General features: G+C 30.0%; 3 protein-coding genes across 21 annotated transcripts in view; 2 read left to right on the top strand and 1 right to left on the bottom strand.

Annotated features, from left to right (window-relative positions):
- Positions 1 to 91: 91 nt before the first annotated feature.
- Positions 92 to 13,017, top strand: LOC105193348 (odorant receptor 22b). Of its 3 annotated transcripts, XM_039450048.1 has the most exons (9): positions 92 to 588; positions 1,426 to 1,545; positions 1,818 to 1,935; positions 2,892 to 3,156; positions 4,236 to 4,349; positions 5,878 to 5,968; positions 6,116 to 6,252; positions 6,957 to 7,089; positions 7,152 to 7,291. In XM_039450048.1, the coding sequence occupies exons 1-9, from the start codon at positions 442 to 444 to the stop codon at positions 7,197 to 7,199; spliced, it is 1,173 nt and encodes a 390-aa protein (XP_039305982.1). In that variant the 5' UTR covers positions 92 to 441; the 3' UTR covers positions 7,200 to 7,291. The 3 variants fall into 3 exon arrangements, 2 of the variants coding, with proteins under 2 accessions (XP_039305982.1, XP_039305983.1); XM_039450049.1 differs by lacking the exon at positions 4,236 to 4,349; XR_005574946.1 differs by lacking the exons at positions 92 to 588; positions 1,426 to 1,545; positions 1,818 to 1,935; ... (4 more) ...; positions 6,957 to 7,089; positions 7,152 to 7,291 and adding exons at positions 9,641 to 10,037; positions 11,395 to 11,600; positions 12,402 to 12,547; positions 12,733 to 13,017.
- Positions 12,749 to 27,206, bottom strand: part of LOC105193344 — a 32,240-nt gene continuing 17,782 nt past the window's right edge. For 3 of the 12 annotated variants that reach the window (XM_039450009.1, XM_039450008.1, XM_039450010.1), the window contains 17 exons: positions 23,361 to 23,726; positions 21,519 to 22,000; positions 21,105 to 21,224; positions 20,901 to 21,015; positions 19,723 to 19,984; positions 19,414 to 19,536; positions 19,258 to 19,348; positions 18,121 to 18,257; positions 17,828 to 17,960; positions 16,422 to 16,541; positions 15,509 to 15,626; positions 15,136 to 15,406; positions 14,789 to 14,911; positions 14,612 to 14,702; positions 14,325 to 14,461; positions 13,619 to 13,751; positions 13,123 to 13,532 (listed from right to left, as the gene is read on the bottom strand). In XM_039450009.1, the coding sequence (XP_039305943.1) occupies positions 13,479 to 13,532; positions 13,619 to 13,751; positions 14,325 to 14,461; positions 14,612 to 14,702; positions 14,789 to 14,911; positions 15,136 to 15,406; positions 15,509 to 15,626; positions 16,422 to 16,541; positions 17,828 to 17,960; positions 18,121 to 18,257; positions 19,258 to 19,348; positions 19,414 to 19,536; positions 19,723 to 19,984; positions 20,901 to 21,015; positions 21,105 to 21,224; positions 21,519 to 21,674 (2,184 nt within the window). In that variant the 5' untranslated portion in view covers positions 21,675 to 22,000; positions 23,361 to 23,726 and the 3' untranslated portion in view covers positions 13,123 to 13,478. Of the gene's footprint in view, positions 12,872 to 13,122; positions 13,533 to 13,618; positions 13,752 to 14,324; positions 14,462 to 14,543; positions 14,713 to 14,788; positions 14,912 to 15,135; positions 15,407 to 15,508; positions 15,627 to 16,421; positions 16,542 to 17,827; positions 17,961 to 18,120; positions 18,258 to 19,257; positions 19,349 to 19,413; positions 19,537 to 19,722; positions 19,985 to 20,900; positions 21,033 to 21,104; positions 22,001 to 23,360; positions 23,727 to 27,206 lie in introns of those variants that run through there. The other 9 variants (XM_039450007.1, XM_039450012.1, XM_039450013.1 and 6 more) reach the window with 9 other exon arrangements.
- Positions 23,604 to 27,126, top strand: LOC120357945. Of its 6 annotated transcripts, none has more exons than XM_039450032.1 (10): positions 23,604 to 23,737; positions 24,231 to 24,435; positions 24,641 to 24,760; positions 24,844 to 24,961; positions 25,211 to 25,472; positions 25,637 to 25,801; positions 26,170 to 26,260; positions 26,324 to 26,460; positions 26,692 to 26,824; positions 26,915 to 27,126. In XM_039450032.1, the coding sequence occupies exons 2-10, from the start codon at positions 24,292 to 24,294 to the stop codon at positions 26,963 to 26,965; spliced, it is 1,221 nt and encodes a 406-aa protein (XP_039305966.1). In that variant the 5' UTR covers positions 23,604 to 23,737; positions 24,231 to 24,291; the 3' UTR covers positions 26,966 to 27,126. The 6 variants fall into 6 exon arrangements, with proteins under 6 accessions (XP_039305966.1, XP_039305967.1, XP_039305963.1 ...); XM_039450033.1 differs by having other exon boundaries at positions 26,758 to 26,824; XM_039450029.1 differs by having other exon boundaries at positions 26,692 to 27,126.

Below are 27,206 nucleotides of genomic sequence, written 5' to 3' on the forward strand. Positions count from 1 at the left end.
TACCTTTTACCGTCGTAATATCGCTCAAGAAATAGAGAGAAAAAAAATTTCAGCCGAAAAAAAGTTTACAAAATTAATTTGAATAAAAATGTATTGTAAGTGTTTTTATCATTCAAAGAAAATTGATTATAATGTTCGTCTCATCGTTTTCAGAGAAAGAAAAGAATTGTACATCATCAATTTTTTATTTTTGTCTGTGCCTATCTCATGGGTATAACGCTTCGAAGAGGCGAATCTATTTGCAACTTAATATAATTGCGTGCGTAAAGTGTGAATACGTTCGTCGTAACAGGGAAATTTGCAACACTTTTCTCCCCTCGCTGAGGGAAGCAATAGAATTTTGTCGCGTAAGATAATAGCAGAGGGGACGCTTGCGAAGTATTTTGCTTTTCTTTGTATATAAAAAATATTCTGTCAGTCGTCGTCGAATCCCCGGAATAAATGGAGTTCTCTGTGGATCAACAATATAGACTGAATCGTCTAGTGCTGTCTATATATGGATTATGGCCTTATCACAACCGAACAACGGACGCTCGAATTAAGCGCGTAATCGCAATTTTGTTAATGTTTTACATTACATTCATTCAGGTACATTGGTAAATTTGTTGAAGTAAACTAATTTTATTTTATTTTTCCAATTATTTTTTGTGTAATACGTATATTCATTATGTACATAATACGTTTCATTATGTACATAACACGTATTATAGAATTTTTATATTTTGACAGACACTGGGAAAAATGTTCAATCATTTTGAACTTTTTTATAAATGAAATTTTAATCAAAATTGAACAGAACGCGGACGTTTAGTTATGCACTTTGTAGTATTCAACATAGGCCTATTTGCACTAATGTAGATTAACTTTAATCTCAATTTAATTTATTATCTATATATATTTTTTTTAATAGAGAATATCTTCATTTTCGAAATGTTAAATATTGATCTGAGATTATAGCGTTAAGCAGATACAACTTTACATTTTGAAAAATTTTGTATAGTTTTATAAAAAAATATATTCTTATTATTTAATAATAATTTTTATGAGTTGAGAAAAAATATCAAATAAAAAAACAATATCTTAAAATTCTAAGAAATAGAATTTTGTAATACTATTTCTATAAATATCCAATCATATTATGCTTTTTAAATAATTATTATGATATTTAAATATAAAAATATAATATTTTGTTGAAATAAAATTATCAAATTCTTTAAAGATTAAATTAGATATAAGAAAAATTATCATTGTTTCATTTGTAAATAAGAATCTAATTTCTTGCATATGAAACAATCATTATTAAGCAGAATATATTAGTTCTTTTTATTTTAATATAAAACTAATGTTTTTTCTGAGTGTGTTAATTAAAAGTTTTTTATAATAAATTTGTAAAGTAAAGAATAATTTCAGAAAGATATTTTCCAGGTAACTAAGATCTGCATGACAGAATTAACGGCAAATTTTATACTTGATGTTTTGCCTATTCTTATTCCTAGTGCTGGTGTGATAATACAAATTATAAATCGTATAATAATCAATGACGAAGTAAGAGATATGTAAATAATAATTTCTGTGTATGAATTAAAACATATATATATATATATATATATATATATATATATATATATATATATATATATATATCTGTGTGCGTGCATGCGTGTGTGCGTGCGTGCGTGTGTGTGTGCGTGTGTGTGTGTGTGCGTGTGTGTGTGCGCGCGCGCGCGCGCGTGTGTGTGTGTATGTATTGAGAAAAGTTACATTGCCTTTGCACTGCAATGTACAATACGTGAATGAAACAAGCATTTAATTTGCAGTTGAGGAATTTATTTGATCAAATTAAAATTGACTGGGAATCTGTAAGATCACAACATGAAATTGAAATTATGCAAAGAAGCGTCAAGAATGCGCTACTAACGACGAAAGTGGTTTTGCGTAAGTAAAATTTTTATTATTGCAAACAAACCAAGAACTCTTGCATTTATCGTTATGTTTATTAAGTATATAAAATTTTATTGTATACAAATATAATCTCATTTTATTAAGGTAACTGTATCCTACTTAAGCTTTGTAATTATTTATAATTTTTTGCTGAGTCCAAAATTAAAAATTGATGACCAGACTCAAAATAGGAAACATTTTTAAACATTAATTAAAAATTTTTTAATATGGAATAATTTTAAATATGTTCGTGGATATAGTAAAGATTTTTGGAAAAATGCCCTTTAGGTCATATTGAGCATATATGTAGTAATTATATGTTTTTCTCTTTTTCATAAAAAAGTGTTTAAAAAATGGATAATAAAGTAATCCATATTACATTTACAAATTAACAAAATTAACATATTGACATGTTTATTAACATATTACAATACATATAAAAATATACAAAGAACTGTAAGTTACAGTCTGTATGACACACTAGTGTTAAATATAATTAATGAGTGGAAAATAGACTGAGAGTCAGCGCGGATCAAAGAGCGCAATCACAAGTATCACACTAGTGTTATTTGTTCAATTTACCATGTAACTACTTAGAAATAATAAGTAAAACCGTATTCAATTAGGTTATGTAGATATAACATTTATCTTATTTAAAATTTTATTATACTGTACATACATATATAAATTTGATATTTTATTGTAAATTTTTCTCCCGATGTAGTGTACATCGCTCCATTATCGGGACATTGTAATCTCTTGATTTGACTACTTTTATACGATGTGTAATAGGTACTAGGGTAAGTCAAAAATTATCCGCACTTTAGAACATCTCTTTAAGTTTGTCATACTGCGTTCTGGGCGTGTTCTAGCAAAAGTGCGGATAATTTTTGACTTACCCTCGTATATAATTTAATTGATTCTAATTATTGTAACTTTACGTCTTCCAGTTGACATGTTCATAGGCATGACTCTGTACATGCTTACCACATTCAGCCCTCAAATTCTCGATGTACTTCTGCCGCTGAACGAATCACGCCCGTGGGAGCATCCTTTCCATGTCGAATTTTTCTTTCTTGATAATGAAAGAGATCTTTACATTATTCGATTTATACTGTATTTCGGCGCCGTGTTTGGATTAGGAGTGATTCTTGCCAACGGGTCCATATTCGTCATTTACACGCAGCACGCCACTGGAATGTTTACCATACTGGGGTATTGCCTTTACATATTTTTTAATTTTATTTATAACGTGGACTTTGTATTTCTTACTCAAAATTTAATATATAATTTATATCTTAATTATATATTAGAAGAGAAGACGGTAATATGGCACCCATTTTCATTTTATTGAATAACTTTGTTTATAATTAATATTTTCTATTGAAACTTGAACGATTACATTCGTCAAAGTGTTGTTTGACAGATTACAGATTCAAAGTAACGAAATATTTATTATTTAGAACGTGATTCATAAAAATCTAATATATATATGCACTGCATAATTGGTAGAACAAAAAAAAACTGGTTGTAATATCGCTGTTCATAAAAATAATGTTTAAAAATTAGTTTAGTTTAAAGGAAACACAGTACCTTGCACTATGTTGTTACAAAATTATATACTTTTAATTTTCCATTGTTTAGAATTTTCCTGATTTAGAATTTTTCTGCGTTCAGAAATACCATTGAGAAGTTTTATTAGAAATATTATTTTATCCCTGTTTAACATTAAACAAGCATAAAATGATGTCTTTAATGTTTCTAAACACCGCCCTCTAGAATGATAATCGATTTACCGAAGAAATATTTCAATATAAAAATTTTGTTTAAAAAACCATATTAACAAAATTCCATGTTATTGTTTTAACTTTGTATAATTCGAAATGTGTACAGCCAAATAAAAAGTTAAATAACAAAAAAAAAACACTCGAGTGTAATACATTCGTGTTATAATACACTCAAGTTTAAGAATAATAAGAAAGTATGTGTAATTAAAGATTAAAAGTGTACTTTAAAAAAGTTTAAAAATGCTCAAAAGTAAAAATGCTTAATTATAACAATTGTTAGTTATTATGTATTGGCATATTAGCATCACTAAAAAACGACAGGCTACTAAATGAATAAGCAATTAGAATACGTCACCTAATAATGGAGATAATAGGGGAGCCATATTGTTGACATCCATAATACCCTTTTAAATGTTATGTTTAAAATAGGTCTTATACAATATAAATTTATTCTTGCACTAAATCCTTGTTTTTTATTTATGTTTTGTTTTATACGCATTTATACAGACATCGTGCAAAACAGACATTCAGCGATGAACAGTTGCCCAACAGCCAATTCATTCATGAAAAAGATTATAAAAGTATTGCTCTCTTTGTCGAGGATCATCGCAGCATTTTACAGTTAGTAATTATTTGACAATGTAACATTCACTTGTAGGTAATATACAATAATATATAAAAAATTTCAAAGATTATAGATAAATTAATATTTTTTTAGCTAAAATATATTAAAGTTAACGTCCTGTAAAATTAATTTAGTCAAAAATTACATGAACGAAAACCCAACAGTTAAAAAATTAAATTAATTTGAATTAAATTAAAAATTAGTTTTGGTAAGAATTACTTATATTCAGTTAAAATTTATGAAAATTGGATTACTATAAATAAATAATTACAATACAAATCATCAAATAAATTTTGTATTTTATTTGTAATTTAATTTTACATAAAATAAAAAAAGGTTTTTTTTATATGAGAATGTATTTCTTTTTTAATTTTTTTCATGGATAAATTTTTAATTTGGGAAAAAGTTAATAAGTCAAAATTTAAAGTATAAAAATTAACTTGTTAAGAATTAATTAAAGTTAGTTAAAAGTTGTTACTTTTTAATTTAATTTAATTTTTTTAATTTTTTACTTAGACACTACTTAATCTTGAAAATTTCTTTCTGCAATATTAATGATGGATTTTTTCTATAGATTGCGACATTGAATTTATTTTATTTTGTTGACTTGTTATGAAATTGTAACGAGTTAAGTTAAATTATTTAGTTTCAGCAGTTTCTGGACTTATGATGAATACAATATATGCATATATACAGAGTGCACCAGTAGAATCCGGACAAATCCATTGTCAGTTTTCAGAATCATTTATTTTAATAAAAAATAACAATCGTATGAAAAATATTTTTATATTTGGGTTAAAGCATCCCTAAGAAACAATTTTATTCTATATAGTCCTCTACTTCGATGACCGTTTCAATTTTGAGCCGAAAGCGCGCGCATGCCTTTGTCAAAATTTCCTTCAGTATACTCGCGAATGCAACGTTAGGATGTCGAGTCTTGTTGGAGTGTCCTTCAAATATGCTGCACACGAAATTATCCAGCGGATAAAGTCCGGGTTGTTAGCAAGCCAAAATTTCTTACTTCGACACATGCTCATGTTTTCGAAGAGCCGATTCTGCACTAAGTGGCCATCTAAGAACCTTCTTCAGACTCTTCGAAAGCCGTATAGCGATGAATCATATCGGAAATCGTCGATTTCGGGTAATCAGAGAACTTTATTATTTCGGATATGGTACGTCCAGCGCGAAGATTTTCAACAAGCACGGCTCTTCGGTTATATTCTGGACACTGCTTAACCAGCTCGGTCATGACAAAGTTATGTTTTTGTTCCCAATGGATGAATTGAATGCTATTTAGATGCCGGCTCACAAGTTATTATATGGCAAAAATTTTAATTTGAAAATTGTCCAAATTCTACTGGTGCACCCTGTATATATTTGACCACGAATAGAACGATGTATCGTTTTTTCCAGGTACGTTCTAGTAACTAGTAAATATGCCGAGTACATATATAACACTGCAAATACTGATCTTTCTTATCAAAAGCAATATTATTAATCCGTAAACGTTTTTTGCAATCTAAGGTTTGTGGACATGGTTCGATCATGTTACGGTTCGAGCCTTTTTCTTGAGTTTTTCAGTTTAATGATCCTGTTAGGCACCACAATGGTACAAGTAAGTGATTCCACACGGATCATCTGAATTAATTAATATATTAATGTTAAGTGAAATTATTAAATAAGATTCAGTTACGATGAGATCGCGTTGCAGTAAGAATTAAATTAAACAGCAATCAACACAGTCTCTCGTTTTGCTGTTTAGATAATTAAATTTTCCGGAATGTCGGACCGGCCAATGAGATCAGCAGCTTACGTCACTGGACAAATAATGTACATGTTTATGTATAGCTACATGGGCCAGCAATTAATTGACAAGAGCTCACAGCTGTCCATGAAGATGTAAGTGTCTGCAAAACGCACATACATTATCGTTCATGATGAGGAATAAGATTTTCTTGTACTTCATGAAAAATTAAATATGAAAAAAATATAAAAAATTTTCGAAAAATTTATACGAATTAAGTTGGTTATACATTATAACCAACATTTTTTTACTTTTTTTTTCGTAAATTTTTCAATTTCAAATATAAAGAATTTTATGAGAAATGAGGATTTACACAAAATAATCAATATCATTGCGATAAATTATTGCATCAATTAAAAAAAAATTTTATAAAGCTTAGAAAGCCTATTTTAAAATAAGTTTTTTGTTAATATTTGTTCGATGATTTCATCAAACTTTAACAATTCAAAGTAAAAAAAATAAAATGGTAATTTCTAATTTTATGTAATTTAAAAACAAAATATTGTAAAGACAAATCTAAAAGACAAACTTAAAATTCTTTTCACTTTTCAATAAATTTTTGAAAATTTCTCTACGATTATTTTTACCGAGATACTTAACTTTTTGTAAGATGCGAGAAAATCACAAATGTTTTCACTTGACAGTAAAACTTTCAATCGCTATATATCGTACATAAATCAATTAATATGCATGTACATGTTTTATATTAATATATAATCTTTGATCTTAAGAAAGAAGTAACATTTTCTCTTTCACACGATTTCATTAAATGGACTTTGACATCAACGTAAACTTTTAGATATTCTGTAAGATGGCAAAGTATAGCTGTATGCAAGCAAAAGATGATGTTATTTGTTATGTTAAAATGTATGCATACAATTACTATTAACGCGTACAACATTTTCTATCTGAGCTTAGAAAGTTTTTCATCGGTAAGCAAAAATGAGGCCGATATTAAAATAAAATTATGACAACCTACAAATTCTGTTTTAAGATCGTACAGTCTGCCATGTCGGTTTGTATGCTGCTGAGACAAGTGTGAGGCTGTTCATGAACGATTTGAAAAATAGTATTTGTGTATAATTAGTGTGTGAAATTATCGTGCAATACATTTTTCATGTTTTGCGCCTCAGGTATCGTTCTGTTTTTATTTTATACCCAAATACGTTCATGTGAAGAGAATTATCGACATGCAAGAGCCAACTCTTTCTAACAGATTGAATTTTTATTGCACATTAAAGATATATTTTAATTTAGGTGATATTAGATATGCTTTCAATCACTGAAGGGAACGAAGTATAATAACACAAGACAGAGAGTTTTCTTTGAGAGAGAAAAGGTTTTCTCAGTAAACTGCGAGTGCAACAATAAAAATTAAAACATAATAATGTAAATTTTATATTTACGATAACGAGGATCTCGATAGAATTATTAGTTAGTAATTACTGTAATGAACATTGATGTACCGTTCCGTTCATACTCAAGAGAAAACGTTTTTGATATTTTTCTAAAGACCAACGTAAGACTTGTTTTAATGAATGATTTTCTTATCAGTCATTCTTTGAAATATTAAGATTGTGAACCATATTAGCTACTCAACGCGAATATTTCAAATAGAATCGCGGGAACTTACGTATTATACTGGTTCTTTCTATTAAAAGACAGAACAATATACTACGACTAAAAAAAAGTAAATAAAAGAAATAGTGAGTTATTTAAAAATATAAAATATTACTTGGTTTAATTTAAGCTAATTTTTCTACGAATTCTGAAATGTTGACTTTTTATTAGATGTCTCATTCAAGTAAAATTAACATTAATAAATTGTGATTGACATATATTTTTCTAGAATATGTTCAATCATAATGTATAATGCTGCAAAAGATTTTGGCATTCTAAGAAGTAACTTAGGCATTCTACATAATTATTTTGATAATTTAATAAAATTATTTTCAAATTATATCCAGTTGATGGTTTAGATATTTTAGCAAAATCGTGTAGCAAATGACAAAGGACAATTTACATTTTTATGTGTGGCTACATAAACCAACATCTAACAAGGGCACCACACACAACCCGGGTCACCGATTTTGATGAAACTTTACAGTTATGTAGTATTAGTATAGAAGTACTAAATGCTAAACGGAGACGATGCACTACTCAACCGTTGACGTGAAATCGTTGTTTGAATTTCACCATATAGCTTTAATACCGTAATATTGAAGGAGTTTGGCAAGTAGCAGCGTGGTGTGGCGGACAGCGCGAGCGCCTATAGTTTTGCAGGTCGCGGCCGTCGCGGGTTCGAGTCCACAAGTTTTTTTTTTTTCTTTTACCCAGTACTCTTATTGTTACAATATATATATATATATATATATAATAAAATATATAATAAATAATACACAGATATAGATATAATAATACGCAAAAAATCTTCTCTGCATTCGAACTTTTGTTAGTTTACTTTATATACATTTATATATATATATATATATATATATATATATATATATATATATATATATATATATATATCACACATAGATTTATATGGATGGCGAGATATTTATATGATATATTTGATTGTGAGAGTTAATATGCATATTTATTTATGTGTAAGTACAAAAACAATTACAAATGAATTTATTCGTCGTCTTGCTGTGTAATTTTGCACACTTTCGGGTGATGATAATCATAAAAACAAGTAAAACATAAAACTGATTTACACCACGAACATTTTATAAATCCAATTTAAATCCAATTTTTTTTTTTTATTTATTATATATTTTATTATATATATATATATATATATATATATATATATATATATTATATATATATATATATATTGTAACAATAAGAGTACTGGGTAAAAGAAAAAAAAAGAAAAACTTGTGGACTCGAACTCGCGACGGCCGCGACCTGCAAAACTATAGGCGCTCGCGCTGTCCGCCACACCACGCTGCTACTTGCCAAACTCCTTCAATGTTACGGTATTAAAGCTATATGGTGAAATTCAAACAACGATTTCACGTCAACGGTTGAGTAGTGCATCGTCTCCGTTTAGCATTTAGTACTTCTATACTAATACTACATAACTGTAAAGTTTCATCAAAATCGGTGACCCGGGTTGTGTGTGGTGCCCTATCTAAGTGAAGCATGCAGTTATCTAAAAAAATATAAACATCACAAAATACCTTGGTACGTCTGGAATATAATTATATACAGTTCATTTTTCGTGCATTATAACAAAAATTATTAGTATTTAGTATTTTTTACTTATCGTGCATTTTTATTTTGGACCATTAAATAGACAATAGATAAATTGTCAAATTGTTACATCCTTTTCATACTATACAAAATTCATCTATTATTCATACTTGCATTTAAACGTACTCGAACACATAAGTATGCACATATATTTTGTTAAAGATACAACATAAATGTATAGAAGCAAGTGTAACACGTCAAGGTTGCTGTTAACACGTCAAGGTTGCTGTAAAATCAAAAAAATTTAAGTTATTAATAATATAGTGGATATCTATTACATATTAAAGAGATGTGTGTTAACGTAATTCTCAGTAAATACTTAGATGCGTTAAATCATCACTGGAAGGAACGAAACATGGTGAGATAAGACATAGAAGTTTTCACAACCTTGAAGAAATAAGAGATTTTCTCGGTAAACTGCGATTATGACAGTACAAATTGAAAATATAATAATACAGTTTTATGTACTGTAGCGAAGGTATCGATAAACATGATCACCATTTTACCAGCCGTTATTTTGCATGGCGTTAATGTTCTGTGCATTATTAGAAGAAGTTTTTGACATCTTCGCGACGTATAGCACCAATTTGCTCTGCAGCTATTGAGAAACAAGGTAAATTAAAATTAATACGATTAATATAAAGTTAGCCAATATTTAAATTTATATTCAATTTTTATCTTGCCATCTGACAAATTGAAAGACAGTTTTCTAAATTAGAAAACTATCTTTTGATTCGTCTTTGTTACATATTAAAAAATTCAATAATATTAAAATTGAAGTACGGTCATATAAATGTGCGATTATTTATAACAATTGTAAATAATACGCTAGAACATAAAGAAATTATACTTTTTCTTCGAAGGTTTAGAAAAAAATAAAAATCAGGATAGTATAAATAGATAAACTACTAATTTATACGAGTTTATACGACTACTAATTTCTGCGTTCTTACATAGATTCGTACGGAAGGACGCTGTAGTCTAATAGATAGATTGAGCTTGCCAGAAGTGAAAATACATATGAATTAATTGCCCAACATACATAAAAGCGGGCGCGATGATGTCACTTGCGTTTTTATTTAAATTCATCAACACCTAAAATTCACATTTAATTGCTTTTGTACTTTTTTTAATTGACGTATTGGCTAGTCAAAATTTTATATTGCGATTACTGAAGACAGTTATTAATATTATTCTCAAATTTTCCGTTCGCTGCTATTAGAACGTAAAACGTAATCATAAAATTAATTATAAGTTTCTGAAATTTAAAAGAGACTCTTTAAATAAAATGTATATTTAAAGTGTATTTTTTGTATATATAAAGTGTATATTTAAAGTGTAAATTTAATATAAATTTGACACAAATATGTGATATTTATTATACAGTTTAAATAACTGTATATTAAACATCAGATCATACGAAGAAAGAAAACACAATCAGTAACTTTGCAACGCAATAACCAGAGTGTAAAGAATTCTCTTCTTTGGCACATTCTCCTTTCAGTGTATATACCTCGGGGATGAAAATAAAGCAGAATGCAAACATCATCACAAAGCAAATGCATTTATCGCAAAGTCTATCATACGGCCATAATCCTGCAATAGTCAAGTATAATCTAAGAATATGGTAGTCCGGGCTTTGCACAATGTCTTTCTTGTCGTTCATTTTTTGGAATAAGAAGATTGCTATATCAACTATTCCATGTGAACGTTTGACATTCGACAAATTGTGGAAGATTACAACAAATTGCTTATCGATCCTTTTCATTTCTTATTCGGCAGTATCATCGTAATTGCGCTGACAAATAAGAAAGCGATTGTCTGTCTGTGTTTCAATCTTTTCCATTTTGCATTTTTAAAGATAATGATTTTTTGTCGCTCCGAAAACACCACTTTCATTTATTTTCGTATTTCGTATTACAATGTGACCAAGTTTCAAATGCGACTTGTAATGAACACTTTCGTTTCAGAAAAGACTGACTTTTACAATGCTTTCGAATGATTGAAAAAAATCAAATTACATAAGTACGATGTGAGAAGATAAGATGCTGTTACTTCAACATTATTTAACGAAGCCTAATTTCTTCAAACTCCGAAATTTGTTGGGTGTCATAAAATTGACAAGATATACAGTGCTACTCTTAATAAATCGATTTTACAATTCACATATGTAAAGGTACGTATATGGAGTTCAATAATGTTGACGGAGAACGTGAATAAAGAATATAAATCGCGAAATGTTTGATAGTCCTGATTAAACACACTGAGGGATAGTTGAGCCATGAAAATAATTATCAAATAAGATTATGTATTATTAAAAAAAGAACAATATAATTGTATATTAATTATATTTTTTGTATATTAATTATATTAATTACAGTCTTTGTCTCTCTTTATAATTTTATAAATAATTATGTTTTTTAAATGCATTAATAACAAAAATAAAAAAAATCTCATTCTTTACAAAAAGAAAAATATCAAATCTGTATTTGTTAATATTATATAAAAGTTCTAATAATTAAAATAACTAAACCACTCACAAATCACAAAAAATATTTGTTTTATTAATAACAATTTAAATAAAACTATTAAGTTAAACTCTTAAAACTAAAATAAAGAATATTTTCTCTCAGTGAAAAATAATAAATCTTTAAAAAAAATATAAAAATCTTTAAAATTTAAACATTTCATATTATATTTTTTAAATTAAAATTTAGTCGTTATCATTAATTTTTATAATTTTGGTAATTTTTTGCTGCTGGAAAGAAGGAGGACCGAATGCCTGTCAACCTGTATACATATATAAATAAAATTAATTGGCTCAACTAGTCCTTTAAAGCGATGTTAACTAAAAAATTTATTTATAATTAATAAGCTGTAAATAAAACATCTACTTAAATATTATAGTTAAAAACTATACTAATGGCTTATGTAAAAAAAAATCTTGTATTTATTAATAACTTTAATTATTTTACAGACCAAAAAGAATAATCACCTGATTACTTTCACTACCGAAAAAACAAAAATGTAATTCACCCGCTAATGGCCGGACGCAGACTAACGTATGCAGCGCAGTAGTTTTCGTCTTCGCGCGTTCTCACATGGGCATCGACATGTGCTATGGTGAGATATTTCCATATGCCCAACTTGCCCTGGACTACCCTACAATTATACATATATAATTATATATAAAAAATTTCTTTCCAAGTATTATCAGTCAATTCCTTGTCCGTCGCAGCATAACTGTAATTAAATTATGAAATTGATACGTAATTATTTCCCGCGTATAATTATGTCATCCCTCACAGTTGCTATGGTCTTTTGACGTTATAAAGTCACAAAGAAACTCCGCCGGAGTGGCTGCAAGAAAGCTTCCAGCAGCCATATCGCCGATCCTAAGCCTGGATGAAGAAGGAAGGTTTAAGGGTGAGATTAGTAGCCTGCCCACTAGAAAAAAACCAAGATACTCATAAAAACAACAATGTTGCCTCGGACAAGGATGGACATCGACATCACAGGAAGAATAAGAGGACAGTGCAAGTTGGGAACAACAGGACTAAGTCTTAACAAACAAAAAAGAAGAAGAAGAAAAAAGTCATAGAGTGACAACTATTATATTTCACTATAACGCTTGAAGTCAATAGCGCTTTTTACGTTCATCAAGCAAAGCTAACACTAAATTGAATTGTCGAGTTGCGTCTTATATAAAAATTTTATTTTTAAACAATTGAGGTCATTGCGCAAGGAGTCGTGCGGCATTTCGCTTTCGAATTACAATGTTTACAATTTTTTAATGTCATAAAAATTATACAATATTTAGAGAAACATCTTATATTTTCAATATGTTTGACAATTAAAATAATTCGAGTCAATCGCTGCGTAAAGATATCACGATTATTCACGTGCGGACATGATTTATAATTTTCTTTTAACAAGTTTGAAACTATTTTAAAAATAACTCAGATCATTCTTTCGCTGAAACTGTGGTAAAGAGTACGAGTGGATAAGTAAATTTTATGATGTTAAAAAGCTGAATTGTAAAGATGCGTTGAAGTTATGAATTGAAGGAACGCATCATCGTGAAATAAGACATCATTGTTTTTAAAACCTTTGACAGAAATAAAATTTAAGTTTTTCTTTAAACACACATAAAAAGAAATTATGGAATCGTGACTATAAGTACAATTTACTTACCGTGCCAAAGTTTTCAATAGTTAAGGGCACGACTTTGCCAGCAGTTATTCTGCATGGTAACACGCTTCTATTCATGATTAAGAAAAGAAGTTTTCGACACCTCCCCGAAGTGTAATACCAATTTGATCTACAACTGCAACTCAGAACAAGATTATTTGAAAGCCGTTCTGCACGGAAAGAAAGATTTTATTCAAGTATCTTATCTAAATATTTAACTGGATACAGATCTTACAATTTTTTTGGACTATCAAAATAATTGTGACGGATAAACAATGCTGTAAAAAATTTTGACATTCTTCCTAACAGCACACTTCATTCAGGGGATGTCCCAGGGATGTCCTTAGGACGTACGGATGTCCCACGGGCGTCTCATGAACGTCCCTGGGAGATCTGTGGTGTTAGGACTAGCAATTCAGTTTGAGAGTGCAACATAATTATTTTAATGGCATTACAATATTATTATCATATCTGTATCCAACTAAATTTTTAGATACTTTAGCAAAACCGTTCTTCCCGCGTATGTAAGAAAAAATATAGAATAGTTATATAATAATAACAAAAAGAGTTTCACTGCTATCGCACGTTTGTGAAAAAAAAGGTATTCAAAAAATGATGAAAAGATGAATTATGAAATTATGAATTGCGTGTCTTATATTCAAAAGAATTACGATAATTCGGTAGCACGCTAAAGAAATCATGTTCTTACACTGATTCGTAAGGAAGGACGCTGTAATCTATCAAAAATTGAGCTGGCCAGAATTGAAGGAAGAGATGAATGAGTTGAGCGATGTAGATAGCCAAGGGTTCTACGATATCTTTCGCGTCGTTCAAGTTCAGAACGACCTGAAATATATTTTAATAGATTTCTAAAAATCTTGAGATTTTCGTCAAGCATGAGTTATTTTCGCTGACTCTTCTTCGATCGCGATATTTTTTGTTAGCGACAAATTTTATTGTATGGTGCAACATAAAAGAGAAAAGATATTCGCATACCTGTATGCCGATCATGCTGCCGCCAATCATGTTCAGACAAACGCTGACCAGGAATATATTTGTGAACGTAGACTCAATTAGTTCCGCGAATCTGCGGAAAACTGAACGCGATTAAAGGCAACACACATGAGATTAAAGTTGTGCAATACATCTTGTTATAAAGTTATTAACACGCACTGTATCACATGCAGATGCTTGCGCAGGCAGTCCAAAGCTCTGTTGTAATTGTCATCTTTTACTTTGTCAGGTTTCAGATCGAAATTGCCGTCGTTGTCTTTGCCAATGTGTTCCAGCGTGTGTCTAGAAATCCGCTCAAATGATAATGCTCCTGGCGAGATCGAAACCAGCCGTTCTTTTTTTCAGTTGGGCTGGGTTCGAAGCAAGTCGAGATGGAAGACGAGATATCAGAACATATTCACATGTCGAAGATGAATGCAATCCATCTTCGTTGTAAGACACCATTTACTGTCTTTTCTTATCACATTTTGATTTGTAATTATCAATCTCCAGCGTGATACCCTTACCCAACAATCGCAAACATCCCGCATGCGTGGCGAATCAGAGCGATGTAGCAGGAATCAACCGCGATGGTGATGCTGATGTGGGAGAAGACAGCTAGGTAAGTGTGTATCGCCATTGGATACAAGTAGCGATCTAACGCTTCCCCGTATTCCACGCGAAGGGGTAGCTTCGCTTCCGCCACTAGGGTGGACACCGTCGCATCCGAAGTATCCTCCAGCAGCATCACCACGACGGATTTCAGTATGAGAAGAATTCCCACGCCCTGCATGAAGACTGGAAAGCGACGTACCCATTACATCGAGCGATCGCTGAAAGCTTTGATCGAGTTTTAGAGGAAGTGCGTGATACCTTCCACGCTAGATTTCAACAACGTACCTCCGTAAGTAAGTGTGATATACCGTCCGTACGTGGTGTGCCGCTGTAGAATAGATTTTTCTACATCCGTATTCAAAGATAACCAATCGTCCTCCATCGTTTTCAGACAGGTTTTCAACTATAAATATAAAGAACGACAATATTTCTCACAACGTCGCTCGTCTTCGGAATTACTATTAATCCTCTGTACTATTACACATTATTAGACAATTTTGTCAAATAAAATTTAAAATAAAGTCAGACGCATATACGAGCAAAACGTAATCGATCATTTGAAATAATTTATTCTACGTGTGCATTAAATGAAATATAAATGAACAATAATAAATAATGATGAATAATAAAACCATGAAGTTTGTTTCATGCGCATATTTAAAAAGAAAATATAATTAAACACTCCTAAAATTTAATACAAACATAGACTAAACCACATTTTAAATCTAATACACGTTGTTTTTTGCTCATGGCCTGCTTCATCAGCCTGATTTTATTTTACATTGCTTTACAAATACGAACGATATTCTAAATTTTGTTTGTCCTACGATTTTCTTCTCTTTAAAAAGCTAAAAGAATTATAATTATTTATATATAGTTTTTTTTAATGAACAATTATACAAATACTTTTTAGAGATGTTAAAATACATGTAAGAGTCATTGAAGAATTTTTGAATACTTAAAAAGAATGAAAATTAATTCGGAAGTGTCGTGATGCAATCGTATATAAAGAAATTGTCAAAAAATAACGTGTGTGCAAGGTAAAAATTTAATTGCATCTATTGTCTATAAAAGGAAAAAAAACGTAATACGTAATGGAGTGACGTTAAAAAGTCGAACCCTCTTATTTCCTATTTTTGATCTAAATTTCATGTTAATCGCATCGTTCGTGTAATCGACTCACGTAATCGTTACGTACTTTTCTATTGTTTACCATCAACCATCCTAATTTAAAGCTGAATATTATGGTAATCCACATTGACGGAGTACACGAGAACACATCGTCGAGATTTGCCGCGGCAATTAGAAGATATAGAAGCTACATCAATATAATATATTTTAATATATATTATTATGTAAAATATAATATAAAACACATTATGAAAATATGTATATTGTATTATATAATCAATGTACAATAATATCTCCTATAATAACCAACCAGACACGGAAAGAACGGTTTTGCTAAAATATCTAAAAATTTAGCTAGATACAGATCTCAAAATCATTTTGTTGAATCATCAAGATAATAATGTAGGACGGTCTAGTTGATTGTCCAAATCTCTTACAGCACATTGCTCATCATGCTTGAACGCAATTGTTTTACTGAATGTAATTATTTTCAGTTCAGACCCGTACCTAGCTACATTCTCAGATACTGCAGCAAAACAGTTTTTCTCGTGCTATAGGATGAAAAAAAAGGCAAGTCGACACAATTTGTGGTCACGTACTTGGGGTACAATGATAGTAAGGGAGAACGTGAACATCGGCACAAAGAGTAAACACCTAACGCGAAACGCATGATAGGGCCAGATCCCTATCAAGCTCATGTACGCTCTAGGAACTATATAAAAGTGACTTTGCCAAATGTTCTTTCGCTCGTCCATTTTCACGAACATTTAAGACTACGAACTATCAACGATTCCTTGTGAATACTCGTCACTCGGCAGGCGGCGAGAACAGTTATTATCAATTCCTTGTGTCGCAACATTGCACGATCGTAATTACGACGTTAGTACGCAATTATTCCCCACAACGTATAATTATCGTCACCCCTCACAGTTGCTACTGTGTCGTTCGCGCGATCGCAGTTTTGCGAAGAGTTACAACTAACTATATCTCGCTATAATCAATAGCGCTCTTGCCGTTCGTCGAACAAAGCTGATAATAAATTAAGTTATCAAGTCTGGGAGAATACATTGTTCTTTGACAATTGAGTCGATTATCGCACAAGGAGAATCGTGCATCGCTCTTCTTCGGAATTATAATATTCACTTTTTTGAGTACGATAAAAAAAAGTTACGAAATTTGTATTAGCATAAAATCTTATATTTTCTGTTAATTTTGATTACTAAAATAACTCAATGGTCGCGTAAAGGTATCACGATGATCCACATGCGGACATGGTTTTTAGAATTTTCTTAATAAGCCAGTCTGTGCACGCACGTTGAAACTGTCAATGGAAGGAGCGCAGCATTGTAAAATAGGACATCGATGTTTTCAGTACCTTTGGGAGAGTAAAATGACAAAAAAAAAAAAAACGTTTTGAGACTGACGAGCAAAAATACTTGAAAAGCTAATGAATGCTAAAGTTGTTTTATTTACCACGCCGAAACTTTCAATGGACAGAGTTGCCACTTTGCCAACGGTTATTCTGCACGGTGATACAGTTCTAGTCATGATTAGAAGCAAAAGTTTTTTACATCTCTCCGAGGTATAATACCAATTTGACCTGCAACTATGATTCAAAACACGATTAATAATTAGCAATGAAATTGAAAAGCTTGTTGTTTGCAGCTTCTAGTATCGTTTCTATTTCTTCTAGTATCTTTTCTACGACTGAACGAGAACGTTGCAAGAGATTTATGAATAAAGCTCAAAAAAGTTCGATTACTTACATCGATTCGTACGGAGCAAGACTGTAATCTAATAAGAACTGAGCCTGCCAAAATTGGAAGAAAAGATGGGTGAGTTGAGCAACATAGATAGCAAGAGGTGCTACGATATCTTTCGCGTCGTTCAAATTCATCAAAACCTGAAAGGTATTTATCTTCGTGTTAATATTTCTGTATTCAATTGTATCATTATGTAAATAGTTGCCAATGATTTGAAAGAAAAGATCAAAAGATATAAATAAAACTTTCTCGTCAAACGTTAATTCTTTTCGTTAAGTTAAAAATTCTTCTTATTCGCTGTAGTAATTTGCGTTGTGGATTATTAAACAAATGCAAAAAACTTTTCAAATTTATGAATTAAAATGATTAAAAATACAAAGAACTATTAACTAATACTTATTTGATTAATAATTTATCGAAAAGGATCAAATATTTAATAATTAATAAATAACAATAATGAAATAAAAACGTCGATATAGAACTGACTTGACTCAATTTTTGTAATTAACATATTTTTATTCATATCATTTATTAACTATACTATTATCATATGTCAGTCTTACATTTATTGTAATTTTATGGTGGTACGATTTAGAAAACTTAACAGATTTTATAAAAATATTGATTTAATTTTTATAATAAACTCAAACATATATACAGGATGATTATTAATGACTGTTTCCAAGTTTTACCATAGGAGCATGATTTACCGACGAATACGTATTTCTAATATATTATTATATTAGAAATTACAAATACGTGCTTCTATGGTAAAAAGTGGGAACAGTCATATATATGGTGTGTGTGTATAAAATAAATGTAAAATATTCTACAATAAACTTTTTTTTATAAAAATATGAAAATTTAGTATAAAATTACAGCGTTACGTAAATTAAAAAAAAAAAAAAAAAATTAACATCGGTTGTGATTCTTTAAAATGTTGTTGGCACAAATAAGATGTAATTTGATTACTTTATGTCTATATTAATCTCATTTCTCATTTATTGAATATTTATATTTATTCCATACTTATAATTTTTATATTACATAAAAATATGTATAAACGGTGAGATACGATAGATGAGGCGATCGGTACACATTCAGCAACTTTTCTCTACATAAAAAAAACGGTGTACATACTTGAATACCGCATATACTGCCGCCAATCATATTTAAACTAACGCTGACCAGGAATATTTTTGTAAACGTAGACTCGATCAGTTCCGCGAATCTGCGACAAAATTACTTACAAATAGTTGAATGCTATAAAATACATACTACAAATATAACACGCACTCTATCACATGTAGATGCTTGCGTAAGCAATAAAGAGCTCTTTTGTAATTATTGTCATTTATTTTGTTGGGCTTTGTATCAAAATTTGTATCATTATCCTCGCCAATATGTTCCAGCATGTATCTGAAAGTCGCTAAAATGATAACGTTCTTGGCAAATTATATTTTCAAATTGCAGGCTCGTAATCATCGATTTTATCCAGATGGGAAACAAAAAGGATCAGAGTAGGTGATATACGTACAACAAAGTGACGTCGATGATATTCGTTTATTATCTCAATTTTTAAAATACCGTTCCTGACACCCTTACCCGACAACCGAGAACATCCCGCAGGCGTGTTGAATCAAAATGAAGTAGAAGGAATCAGCGGCGACCGTGGCGGTCACATGAGAATAAACAGTTAGGTAACAGTGAACCAGTATCGGATAAAAGTACTGATCTATCGTGGAGCCGTATTCCACGCGAAAGGGAAGTTTTGTTACAGCCAGTTTAGTCGAGTTTGAAGTATCTTCTATCATTATCAATACGATTGACTTGAACATGTAAAGCAATCCCGTCATCACCATAAAGACTGAAAAAATATGCGAGTTATGCTATGGACATCGATGAAAGGCTCGATTAAAAGAAAAGTTTTCCAGTAAATTTTTCAATTTTTCTGTCTCTCTCTCAATACTCTCTACCAAGATTGGAAACGTTTATAACTTTAAAAAATTTTCGTTACCATTATCGTTACTTAGAAAGTATTCGTTACTTTTTTGTTACTTTTTTTGTAATTTTTCTAAAGTAAAATGTATTAAAAAATTTTTTAAGTTATATTATTTAATAATCAATATTAAAACATAAATTATATAACAAGCGTTTCTTTGTATTAAAATCTAACAATTCTCCTAATTTTTTATATCAATATCTTCATTTTTTAGAGTTTTCTTTATAAAAATTCAAGTTGTAATTTACAAATGCTCAAATTTGATCGATAATTTTTATTGGACATTGTTTTTTAAATATTAATATATGTTACAAAAAATTACATTCTAATATTTATTATTATTAGTGAAAATCTATAGTTCACGTGTGTTACACGTATGCTATATAACTTTCAATATTGATAATAGTAGCAACGACTGTCGGAATGCAATTTAAAATACAAAGTACAGAATATTTTTAAAATATATTTCATATTTAAAAAATAAACATAAATATATATAAAATTTATAATTATATTTATTTTATGTAACCATTGATCTAACGCACCGATTATTGTATTTGCGCACTGAAGAGATGTACAATAAGACTATTGAATAAGTACAAAGGTAATAGGGAACTTAAAGAGCGTTAAAAATGACAAATAAATTTGTTATTGTAAACAAAAAAGTAATAATCGTAAAAAAAGTAACAATAACGGTAATGGTGTTACAAGTAACGCATTTACTTTCTTTGTTCTCTATTAAGAATTTTCTCCTATCAAAGCTACCTTCCTCTTGACGCACCTGCATAAAATATCGTCAAATTTTGTCCATACGTAGTATGTCTTTGTAGAATAGCTTTTTCCTTATCGTTTAATGACAACCAATCGTCCTCTATAGTCTTAAGACAGACCTTTATCTACAACCATGTACGCACTTTACGAGAATTTGACTACGTTTTTATTAATCGTATTAAAAAAAAGAAATAATACAAATCGTATTATTTACTTTCTCACTGTTTGCCATCAAGCTCGCTAATTTAAAGCTGAATATTATCGTGATTAGAATTGTTGGCATACACTCGAATAGATCATCAAGATCCTCCATGGCGAGGGACACATACAGTAGCTGGTAAATATTAAATATTGGTAACAATGTTATAAAACATTCACAATAATTCATTCTTAAAAGCTGAGTTTTAAAATATTTTTGTTTATCGAAAAAAGACAATATATTATTAGTCAATTAGCAATGAAAGCTGATTAGTAGTTTTAAGCGTTCTAAAGAGAACGCGTTGCAGACATCGTTATATAATGTATTCATAGATGTATCGATAGATTTTATACAAAAAATTTTGGGACAAAAATAAAAACTATTCCAAGACTCATAACGTATCACTGTTCCTAGTTAAATTCGATGTACCATTGGTATAAGGATGATCGAACAGATTATAAACGTTGGTACAAAGCGCAAATATCTGTCGCGAATTGGATGGTACGGCCATAATCCTGCTAAGGTCATGTATAATCTAGGAATCGCGTAATACCGGCTTTGCCAAATGTCCTTTTGCTCGGCCATTCTTAGAAATACTAGGAATGCGAACTACATCAGCGATACTTGCGTAAGTAAACCGTACTCACCGCCAACTGAAGCGCCGCCCCATTAGCAATTCCTTGTGTCAGATGGATATCCGTAATTATGCCATTATAGCATAGTACGCAATTATTTGCACGCAGTGAAACCCTTTTTGTCTCAGCTTATCAACAATTGGTCGTAGGATCGACTCTTCCACGATACGCGGAAATAGCGTGTTCTATCGCCCGAATAATTGCAAGTTTAATGCGTTTGTGCGACGCGCATATAATAGGCCAGTGTTAGCCACGTGTTCGCGAAATAAAGCTATTCTAGACAATAGGTAGAAAAAAATAACAAATGCAGAAATGTAAAATGATATTAATATAAAAAGGTGTGACATAAGTCAATTCAATTAAAAAATGTTATTCCGCGGATGTACAATTGTTGCGATTATATTACGTTATGATGACCTTGCTGCTAAAAGTTTTGACATTCTGGCAACTAGCTTAAACGTCCAATATAAATTTTGTAATGATTCAACGATATTATTTTCAGATCTGTATTTCAGTAAAATTGTTCTTTTCGTGTATCTTTTTAGTGAAGTCATGCTCAGAAGTGAAGTTGAATTTAAAGGCAGGAAAAAACGTATAATTTTTCTGTACAGCCAAAAAATCATTTACGAGCCAATTCGTGAATGATCGTATTGATTGTTACGGATACATCGAATATTACTTAAAAGCATTTAAAATATTCCAGGGCATGTATTATGGAATTTTTCGAAATGGATCGAAATTAGTTTCTAAATTTTGTTTTTCTTCAGAAAACGAAATAATTCCAATCAGAATCCATTCTGACAATTTTATAATACGTACTATACCCACATCTATCAAAGAAAGATTTTCCATGTGACATTCTACTAACGAATTTTGTTAGTAGAATGTCAATAGAAATACAACAGAAATATAATCATTAGGTAATAGATCGACTGTACAAACTGAGTAGAAATATTACCTTTTAACTGTTCAAATACATTTCACTTAAATGATTACTAAATAATGAATTCTGCTTAGTTGTTCTGCAATTAAATTATGCCAACGGAATCTGCTGGCAAACCATGAGTTTAATGCAAATGCTAATCTACCACAATATTCTGCTTCAACTTGATGACAAATTGCTAGAACACTATAACATTTTGTTTAAATGGTGCGCAAAATTCAAAATTAAAATTCAGAGATAAAATTATACTTATTTTAGTTAGAAATCATATACCGTGCATTGCCGTAACAAGATAATAGCTGTAATTTGTTTGTTTTTGTAGTTTGAGAACCTTATAACAATATACATATTGACGATAAATTTTTATCGTGAATATTCATAATTGATCTATTGTTATAAGGTTCTTAAACAACAAAAACATAACACATAAACTACATTTTAATATTATGTTGTAAGATCGATAATATTTCCTATTTCTTCAAATAGTACAAATAAAATGTCTTTTAAAACTTTGGCGTTTTGTCGATAAGTATCTGCATCTCTTTTGCATTAAATTAATTAATATCTGTATTTATATAAATGTATTGATACTTAATACACTTGACAGGTGTAATTATTGTCACAAATTTTACATTAATAAAATAAAGAATAATCTTCTTAGTTATTTCTATGAATTTCTTTTCAGTTATATACCTGTATGTATAAATGGAAGTCTGGTGTTGTCAAACAAACGTTTTGTATGTAATGTTTCATAATTTTTAGCAACATTTCATGCAAATTGTAATTGCTCTTTCACATAATGTCTGCAACAGACATTTGTATTAAAAATGCGGCCGAAATCGGACAAAGCTACGTGGCAAGGGGATAAATTATACTTGTCCTGAAGTGTGTCGAAACCATGTCACTGTCATCTATGAACTTCTGGATAATCAGCATATTTGATAAAGCCACATAAGATGATGGAAATGGCGAAGTTGATTCTGGATATTTGGCTCGTCTCAACGTGGATATAATTATTAGACGTCAGCTCTCTGGAAATTGGCTGCAGCAATCAACCACCTGTGATAACAGTATGTTTTAGATTTTTAATTATTGTCGCTATAAATATGGAGAATTAGAATGTTCAAGCGAGACTAGAGATATTTCGAGGGTAATATATAATATATTTTTTATTAACACTTTATTATATTTTCTACAATTCTTAAAATCCTCAGAAAAATTAGTACTATGCTTTACAGAAATATCACTTGATCGTAAAATATGCATCAATAATCAGTTAATTGCAATTTATATTTTAATACATTCACAAATCGTCTCACGCATTTTTTTTCTGATATAAAAATGATATTTCCTCGTAAACAATTTGTAATTTTTATGTGCGAGGTAAAACCAAATAAGTCCTACTGCAAACTACAGCGTGCTATAGTAGATACATAACATCAAAAACGATCAATTTAATAAGTAGTTTGTACGACTCGTATACGTTTGACAATCCAGCACTGTCAAACTAGCAATGTATGTAATCATATTGCCTTGTTCACATCTTCATGTCATACATTTAAGGGGTCGTACTAAGGGAACCGATCCGCAATAGAGGACCATTTGCACAACACCTGTGTACGATATGAATTCAGAAATGGAAATGTACTATGCTACGAATAAATTTTTTTTATTGCGAATCGGTGGATGGCCGTATCAGCGGAAAATATTGAAAGTCTTAATACCGTGTTTTTTTATAATGGTGCACTATTCTACCGTCGCAACTCAGGTAATATGTGATATTGATTACGCAAGTAATCGTACAAGTGTATCAAGAAATAATCAATTAGTAAATATTGTTCAATTAAATTCATTTTTTTTCCTAATAACAAAATTCGTCGTATGTTTGCGCTTTAACACTGCTAATATAATTATCGATACGCACGTATCGTATCAATCGTAGAAGCTACATATTGAATTAATTAACGTTTTAGATACTTCTATTATATGACACTTGGGGTGATGTGAACATTGCCGTTGAATGTATAATTTCCCTGACTGTTCTTTTTGCTGCTAACGTAAAGTTCATTAATATCGTTGTAAATAATGATAAAGTAAGTTAATCAATATCATATTATATTATTAAATCGATATCGGTAATATGTATTTGCAATTATTATTTTGCATTGTTGATTAGTTCCGATGGATATTGCAACTCATGAACAAACACTGGAAAGTTTTTAACAGCGAATTCGAGCGTCATATCTTGAGATATTATGCTAATATTGGTAAAAAAACAACCAACTATTTTGCAGGTACAGGTACAATTAATTTTTAAATCTTTAAAGAGAAATAATAACGTGTCATCGATTAATTGATTGATTAAGCAATTATAATCGCATGAATATTATGTTTAATTTTGTTTGTCTAAATAAGAAAAACCTTTTAATTAGACGCAATTTTTTTTCAATTCAAAATTTTACGTATATTTTTACAATATTCTACAAAATAATAGATTTCCTATGCTAAGAAAAAAACATTCTTTTGACATTTCTATCTTGCAGTATATTTTATGATTGCCGTAATGTTTTATTTAACAATTCCATTATTACCAAAAATTTTGGATATCTTAATTCCGTTGAACGAGTCGCGGCCATTGGCATACATATATCAAGCCGAATACAGAGTGGACAAAGAGAAGTATTATTATCCAATTTTGTTACATTGTTCCGTAACGAGTATAATTACAGTAACAATTTTGTTCACCGTCGATACGACATATATAATATGTGTGTTGCATGCTTGCAGTTTATTTACAGCTGTCAGGTGAATAAAATTACAACACACAAGATCATGCTATTTTCTTATGTTATCAAATCAAATATGTTCTAAGTGTTTAATTTACTTATTTATGTGTACGGATGAATAAGCTCAAAGAAAACATTGCTGTAAAGACTGCACGCTAATTTACAAAACATTTTGTTTCAAAGCCAGCGACTTGAAAATATGACTGGCGAGATAGACATTAAATCAGATGACGACGAAGAAAATTACACAGAGATGCATTATCAATTATTCGCGGAGAAATATCGTTCTACTGGCAATGATTACCGTGAATTGATAACGTGTTTGAAAAAACATCAACTTGCATTAGAGTCTGTACTCTGTACTTTATCGCGTAAAGTTCTGTTCTGTAACAATGACTTTAATTTTAAGGAAATGCTAAAGTTATTCTATTTTACCGATCAAATTTTTTCAGCGATTTTTTCAGCACGCTATTTTTCTAATTGCATTTACAGATTTAAAAATCTTTCTCCATAATTAAAATATAAGCATAAGTATAACTCAAGTCGGTCGATTTTATGCCAAGAACAAAAAAATTTAAGAAATTTAAGAAATAGATTTGTCATTTAGTCGGTAAAACTTACAACATTAGCATGCCCTTAATGAATTGATTGCTCTGTCCAATCTAACACCTATTCGCCTATTTATATTAAATCATTTTATTGGATCGCTTTTTTAGACACGTCCAGATACTGAACTCTACGTTCAATCAAGTGACATTTATTGTTTTATGTCTGAATATGCTGATTTTGAGTGTAATCGGAATACAAGTAAGGAGTTAAAAAGCACGTACGTTTCTATTGAAGAATACATTTTATATCACGATTTTGCAGCTTATTAATAACTTGGAAAAGACTGAAGAAGTAATAAGATATGTTTTTGTAAGTTGCGGTGCATTTACTCATCTTATATGTATGTGCATTCCCGGGCAATTATTGATAGACCAAAGTACAAAAGTTTTCGACAAAGCGTAAGAATTCGGGTTTTATATATATGTAGTTTTTTAACTTAAATGCAAATAAAAGTATTTCGCTTTTTTTATATTAAATTTCCATGATATTCTTCCTTTTACAAATATTTACAAAGTTTTATAAATTGTTTTTCTACTTTTTCATATAATGTTTAAAAAGATATATTTCAAATCTATCTATCACAATAGTAAATTTTATGTGATCAAAATTGCATATATCTTGTTTGTCAGGTATAGTTCAGCATGGCATACATTTTCCATAAAAACTAGAAGATTATTAAGAATACTTCTTTACAGAAGTCTCGTTCCGTCTACGCTCACGGCTGGGCAGATGTTTGTTATGTCTATGACAATGTGCAGTTCCGTACGTTTGATTTACAGTTTTAAACAAATATCTTTTATAATCTCATATGATTTTTATATAATTTATAATAAAATAACATTCAATTTTAAGGTAACACAAAGTGCTATGTCGTATTTTACAGCTTTTTTATCCATTAGATAAAGATGCACAATATTACTTTATATATATCGGCACAAAATTGCAATATCTAGAAAAGCGATTAGCATTCCGTATGTTTTATAAAGGGCGATTGTAATCATTGTGAAAAAAAATCATTGTAATAAAATATCTTACATGAAAAATATATGTACGTATTAAACCTATTTTCGATGGTCTTGTAAAGAAAGAATTCTTTCTAACATAAAAATTATAGAAAACTTTTAGTGTATAAAGATATTATAGA

The sequence above is a fragment of the Solenopsis invicta genome, chromosome 5, assembly GCF_016802725.1.
Source record: "Solenopsis invicta isolate M01_SB chromosome 5, UNIL_Sinv_3.0, whole genome shotgun sequence".
Taxonomy (NCBI): Eukaryota; Metazoa; Arthropoda; class Insecta; order Hymenoptera; family Formicidae; genus Solenopsis; species Solenopsis invicta.

Bases quoted from the DNA above. Each gene is read 5' to 3' on its own strand.
- LOC105193348 (XM_039450048.1), top strand. From the start codon at position 442: ATGGAGTTCTCTGTGGATCAACAATATAGACTGAATCGTCTAGTGCTG. The intron at 1,546-1,817 runs GTAAGAGATATG...TTTAATTTGCAG, and splicing joins GTATAATAATCAATGACGAA to TTGAGGAATTTATTTGATCA. The intron at 3,157-4,235 runs GTATTGCCTTTA...GCATTTATACAG, and splicing joins GGAATGTTTACCATACTGGG to ACATCGTGCAAAACAGACAT.
- LOC120357945 (XM_039450029.1), top strand. From the start codon at position 24,292: ATGAATTCAGAAATGGAAATGTACTATGCTACGAATAAATTTTTTTTA. The intron at 25,802-26,169 runs GTCTGTACTCTG...TCGCTTTTTTAG, and splicing joins AAACATCAACTTGCATTAGA to ACACGTCCAGATACTGAACT. The intron at 26,461-26,691 runs GTAAGAATTCGG...CTTGTTTGTCAG, and splicing joins ACAAAAGTTTTCGACAAAGC to GTATAGTTCAGCATGGCATA.